Here is a 6,807-nt window from a genome sequence, read left to right on the forward strand (position 1 = left end):
GGCATTTCAGGTTATGTCGATATAGGACTTGTTTTACTGTGGATATAGATACTTTTGTACCTGTTTCCTCCAGCATCTTCACAAGGTCCTTTGCTGTTGTTCTAGGATTGATTTGCACATTTCGCGCCAAAATACATTCATCTCTAGGAGACAGAACGCGTCTCCTTCCTGAATGGTATGACGGCTCCATGGTCCCATGGTGTTTATACTTGCGTACTATTGTTTGTACAGATGATCACAGTCCCTTCGGGCGTTTGGAAATTGCTCCCAAAGATGAACCACACATTTTTTCAGAGGTCTTGGCTGATTTCTTTGAATTTGAAGGTAGGCCTTGAAATACATCCACAGGTACACCTACAATTGATTCCAATGATTTAAATTAGCCTATCAGAAGCTTCTAAAGTCATGACATCAATTTACGGAATTTTCAAAGCTGTTAGGGCTGCAATCCCGTTAACGGGATGATATGACAACAGCCAGTGAAAGAGCAGGGTAAATTGGAGTTTACATTGGCGTTATGTTCACTAGTTCCAAAAACATCCAGTGATTTTGCATAGCCACATCGATTCAACAGAAATACTCATCATAAATGTAGATGATAATACAAGTTATACACATGGGATTATAGATATACCTCTCCTTAATGCAACCGCTGTGTCAGATTTCAAAAAAACTTTACAGAAAAAGCAAACCATGCAATAATCTGAGATGGCGCTCAGAAAAATAATAAAATTGTTGGAGTCAACAGAAACCAGAAAATACATTATAAATATTCCCTTACCTTTGATGATCTTCCTTAGAATGCACTCCCAGGAATTGCAGTTCCACAATAAATGCTTCATTTGTTCGATAATATCCGTTATTTTTGTCCAAGTAGCTACTTTTGTTAGCGTGTTAGGTACACATATCCAAACGCTTGTGCAGGTCGAGCATTACTTCGGACAAAAACTTCAAAAAGTTATATTACAGGTCGAAGAAACATTTCAAACTAGGTATAGAATCAATCATTAGGATGTTTTTATCATAAATCTTCAATAAAGTTCCAACCAGAGAATTCCTTTGTGTCTAGAGGAGCAATGGAACGCAGGTCGATATCATGTGGAATGCGCGTGACCAGGAAATAGCTCTCTGCCAGTAACCTGACTCATTCAGCTCTTATTCAGTCCCACAATACAGTAGAAGCCTCATTCAAGTTTCTAAAGACGGTTGACATCTAGTGGAAGCTCTAGGAAGTGCAACTTCATTCATATCCCACTGTGAATTCAATAGGGCCTGGGTTGAAAATCGACCAACCTCAGATTTATCACTTCCTGTTTGGATTTATTTTCAGGTTTTTGCCTGCCATGTGAGTTCTGTTATACTCACAGACATCATTCAAACAGTTTTAGAAACTTCAATACTATCCAATACTAATAATATGCATATATTAGCAACTGAGACTGAGGAGCAGGCCGTTTACTCTGGGCATCTTTCATCCAAGCTACTCAATACTGCCCCTGCAGCCATAAGAAGTTAAAGGCACAGTCAACTTAGTGTATGTAAACTTCTGACCCAGTGGAATTGTGATATAGTGAATTTTAAGTGAAATAATCTGTTTGTATACAAATTGTTGGAAAAATTACTTGTGTCGTGCACAAAGTAGATCTCCTAATCGACTTGCCAAAACTATAGTTTGTTAACAATACATTTGTGGAGTGGTTGAAAAACAAGTTTTAATGACTCCAAACTAAGTGTATGTAAACTTCCGACTTCAACTATATATATATAGTGAGCGCATATAATGCATACATAAACTCAGCCAAAAAGAAACGTTCTCTCACTGTCAACTGGGTTTATTTTCAGCAAACTTAACATGTGTAAATATTTGTATGAACACAAGATTCATCAACTGAGACAAAAACTGAACAAGTTCCACAGACATGTGACTAACAGAAATGGAACAATGTGTCCCTGAACAAAGGAGGGGTCAAAATCTAAAGTAACAGTCAATATCTGGTGTGGCCACCAGCTGCATTAAGTACTGAACGAGTGCCAAATTTCCAGGCAAGAGTGAACCATTTCAAATGAATTAATTCTTCCCTCGCCCTGTAAGTGTCAACTCATCAAACGTCATGATATGTCATTAGAAGTACTTAACTTGAGGGCTGAGGATGTGTCTTTTACATGTTTGGAATGCAGCCATTGAGGAACAGGATGTGGTGTGGCCCAGCTAGCAGACAACCATTTTCTTTTAACTGTTTCACAATCCTCAGTAGCCACGTACTCTCCCCTAAATACTGCCACATGCTCTCTACCAACGTGACTCCACCATGTCTCTGGACTGCATATTTTCCTGTGGGCTGCTGCCTAGAACACATAAAGAGGGGGATTTAAATACGCACATCAAAGTCACATGATCAGTTCAATTACCCAAGAGGATACTGTCTTGACAATGAGGGCAATTAGTCACACCCATGACACAGTTCCTTTTTTGTATGTATGGATGACTACCACCATCATTAGTATGCTGATAACTGATAACAAGTTGGAGTTAAACTTGGAACATTGCTATCCTAGAGACTGGTATTTACATCGGAAGTTAATGGTTATCTGTAGGAGCCAGATGGCTTTGGAATGTGCTGGGTGGATGGGAGGAAGTCACAGGATTGCTGTAGGGGATACGGGTGGACATCTGTGGATTAGGAAAATTAGAGTTTGTTGTCAGATCCCCTTAAGGGAGAAATTATGGTTTATTACCCAATTACTTTGTCTTCCTGTTGAACCATAATAGATGTAAGGATTGGAGAGAAGGAGGAGTTCCTAAATTGAAGTATATATACTTGTGGTGGTGGAAACATGTTTTGTCTAATGCAGCTGTATTGATCCTCTGGGAAGAATACACTTGGTTAAGCTTTCATAATGTCCATTGAGTGTTTTACTCTGAGAATAAGAACCTAACAGTTGGAGCTGCGAGCAGGGCTCACCACGATTTGTAGTCAAACCAGAGAGTCCAGATCAGTGGAGCAGGAGCTGGCAACATACAGTGCCTTGCGAAAGTATTCGGCCCCCTTGAACTTTGCGACCTTTTGCCACATTTCAGGCTTCAAACATAAAGATATAAAACTTTATTTTTTTGTGAAGAATCAACAACAAGTGGGACACAATCATGAAGTGGAACGACATTTATTGGATATTTCAAACTTTTTTAACAAATCAAAAACTGAAAAATTGGGCGTGCAAAATTATTCAGCCCCTTTAATTTCAGTGCAGCGAAAGTGCATTTCTCTCCAGAAATTCAGTGAGGATCTCTGAATGATCCAATGTTGACCTAAATGACTAATGATGATAAATACAATCCACCTGTGTGTAATCAAGTCTCCGTATAAATACACCTGCACTGTGATAGTCTCAGAGGTCCGTTAAAAGCGCAGAGAGCATCATGAAGAACAAGGAACACACCAGGCAGGTCCGAGATACTGTTGTGAAGAAGTTTAAAGCCGGATTTGGATACAAAAAGATTTCCCAAGCTTTAAACATCCCAAGGAGCACTGTGCAAGCGATAATATTGAAATGGAAGGAGTATCAGACCACTGCAAATCTACCAAGACCTGGCCGTCCCTCTAAACTTTCAGCTCATACAAGGAGAAGACTGATCAGAGATGCAGCCAAGAGGCCCATGATCACTCTGGATGAACTGCAGAGATCTACAGCTGAGGTGGGAGACTCTGTCCATAGGACAACAATCAGTCGTATATTGCACAAATCTGGCCTTTATGGAAGAGTGGCAAGAAGAAAGCCATTTCTTAAAGATATCCATAAAAAGTGTTGTTTAAAGTTTGCCACAAGCCACCTGGGAGACACACCAAACATGTGGAAGAAGGTGCTCTGGTCAGATGAAACCAAAATGGAACTTTTTGGCAACAATGCAAAACGTTATGTTTGGCGTAAAAGCAACACAGCTGAACACACCATCCCCACTGTCAAACATGGTGGTGGCAGCATCATGGTTTGGGCCTGCTTTTCTTCAGCAGGGACAGGGAAGATGGTTAAAATTGATGGGAAGATGGATGGAGCCAAATACAGGACCATTCTGGAGGAAAACCTGATGGAGTCTGCAAAAGACCTGAGACTGGGACGGAGATTTGTCTTCCAACAAGACAATGATCCAAAACATAAAGCAAAATCTACAATGGAATGGTTCAAAAATAAACATATCCAGGTGTTAGAATGGCCAAGTCAAAGTCCAGACCTGAATCCAATCGAGAATCTGTGGAAAGAACTGAAAACTGCTGTTCACAAATGCTCTCCATCCAACCTCACTGAGCTCGAGCTGTTTTGCAAGGAGGAATGGGAAAAAACATCTCTCGATGTGCAAAACTGATAGAGACATACCCCAAGCGACTTACAGCTGTAATCACAGCAAAAGGTGGCGCTACAAAGTATTAACTTAAGGGGGCTGAATAATTTTGCACGCCCAATTTTTCAGTTTTTGATTTGTTAAAAAAGTTTGAAATATCCAATAAATGTCGTTCCACTTCATGATTGTGTCCCACTTGTTGTTGATTTTTCACAAAAAAATACAGTTTTATATCTTTATGTTTGAAGCCTGAAATGTGGCAAAAGGTCGCAAAGTTCAAGGGGGCCGAATACTTTCGCAAGGCACTGTACATACAAATAGAAGATGAAATGAATGTGAATAACAACCCAACCGAACCAAACATCTCCAATCAATAACATGGAGTAAAAGATCATTTTACAGAATGTTCTCCCCCTCACCTCCCGTCTGAACAGGTTCCGCTGCATCGTATACCCCTTCAAGCAGAAGCTGACAATCTCCACCTCCACACTGATCATCATCATCATCTGGGTGCTGGCTATCTCCATAATGTGTCCCTCAGGGGTCATGCTCCAGGTACACTGTCTAATGCTGGTGCATGTCAGGTTTTATTAATCAACGGATTTGAGAGGGACACATCAACATGTCAAGTTTAACATCAATGTAAAGCGTAAGCATCAGACACATTTTCATCCCCTTCAGTTTTTTATTGTGACTCTGTATTTCCAAGGTGACCAAGGAGCAGCGTGTCCTTATCCTACTGGGGGACGGCTACAACAACACCCGCCCCTTCTACTGGTGCCGTGAGAACTGGCCCAATCAAGAGATGAGGAAGATCTACACCACCGTCCTATTCGCTAACATCTATCTAGCCCCATTATCACTCATTGTCATCATGTACGCCCGCATCGGATTCACCCTCTTTAAGACGGCCATACCCTCCTCCGGCGGGTGCAGTGGTAGTGGCAGCAGCGGTGGGACGAAACCCAGCCTGGACAACAACCGTCAGTCGAAGAAGAAGAAGAGGGTGATCAAGATGCTGTTGGTAGTAGCGCTTCTCTTCATCCTGTCATGGCTCCCGCTGTGGACGCTGATGATGCTAAGCGACTACGCCAGCCTGACGGCAAGCCAGCACCGCATCATCAACATCTACGTGTACCCGCTGGCCCACTGGCTGGCCTTCTTCAACTCCTCCGTCAACCCCATCATCTACGGCTTCTTCAATGAGAACTTCCGACGGGGGTTCCAGGCCGCATTTAAATTCCAGCTGTGCTCCGCAGTCATGGAGCGGCAGAAGACCTACTCGCATCTGGTAGCCTAATATATAACTGGTAGCCTAATATTTCACTTCCATCATGGTTTCTAGTTCCCACGCAACACAGTCAGAACACAGTCAGAAACAAAAATAAAACTCTTACAATAAACCAATATACTGTGAAGAAGCAATGAGCATGTAGTATGCCCACACATCCAGAATCTATCAGCTATACCTTAATCCTGATACTTTAACATTTCAACAGATAATGTATTCTTGAGTTATATTACCACATTTACCTTTGTGATTCACAATCATTCCTTTATCAAATGTACTACCTCCTGCAGTTTCTAACACCCAAATAGTTTAACAATTAACTATAGTGTTTCCCACATCCATCCCATTATCTCCAATTAACTATAGTGTTTCCCACATCCACCCCATTATCTCCAATTAACTATAGTGTTTCCCACATCCACCCCATTATCTCCAATTAACTATAGTGTTTCCCACATCCATCCCATTATCTCCATAGCTGTAAAAACATTCATATTTACTTTTTACAATCGTAAACCTATCATTATGAGGATCATTCAATTCAGTTCTTATGTCATATGTTGCACATTAATGTTCTCCCAACATATTTTTATTTAATTCACTTCTGCCTTTAGTGTTGCCTAATGCCAACCTGCATTATATGTTACACAAAGGAATGTAGTATTTTCTCTGAATACATTGAACATTTTCCATTAAACACATTCTTCAAATGATGTAAGTTCAGGTACTATTAAAAGATCAGACAAAGGTGATTTTCTACACAAAATACAATTGTCCATCCTATGTTTAGCTGTTGTGTACAAGTCATTCTTTACTGCTTTTCTACATTTTGGGTCAATGTTTGATTCTGGGGTAGTTTCTTCTTTATGGCTACCCCAGTTAACAGATGTCCAGTTTTTCTGCATCAACCCTCTTTCTTGTGGTCTTGCTACTGTCTTAGTTGGTGTACTAGTCGCTAGTGGGAGGTGATTTTACAATTTCTTCTAGGTTTGTTGCTGTTGCTGTCAAGGCCATTCTATCATTCTTCATCGGTCCTGGTTCACTGTCTGTTAGAAAGACCATGTGAGGACAGAGAAGTTGATGACAAGAAAGTCTCCTTTCATCGTTTCTCCATTCCCTTGTCATCAGGAGCAACAGGCATGTCACTCCTCCCCATTCCCGGACTCTGGATATTCAGGAG

General features: G+C 40.9%; 1 protein-coding gene across 1 annotated transcript in view; it reads left to right on the forward strand.

Moving 5' to 3' along the window:
• The window catches only part of LOC118964542 (neuropeptide FF receptor 2-like), a 6,755-nt gene extending 1,119 nt beyond the window's left edge, over positions 1 to 5,636 (forward strand). The window contains exons 2-3 of the mRNA XM_036976536.1: positions 4,739 to 4,891; positions 5,046 to 5,636. Coding sequence (XP_036832431.1) covers positions 4,739 to 4,891; positions 5,046 to 5,636 — 744 coding nt within the window. The remainder of the gene's footprint in view (positions 1 to 4,738; positions 4,892 to 5,045) is intronic.
• Positions 5,637 to 6,807: the final 1,171 nt, after the last annotated feature.

This window comes from Oncorhynchus mykiss, chromosome 5 (genome assembly GCF_013265735.2).
Source record: "Oncorhynchus mykiss isolate Arlee chromosome 5, USDA_OmykA_1.1, whole genome shotgun sequence".
NCBI classification, from domain to species: Eukaryota; Metazoa; Chordata; class Actinopteri; order Salmoniformes; family Salmonidae; genus Oncorhynchus; species Oncorhynchus mykiss.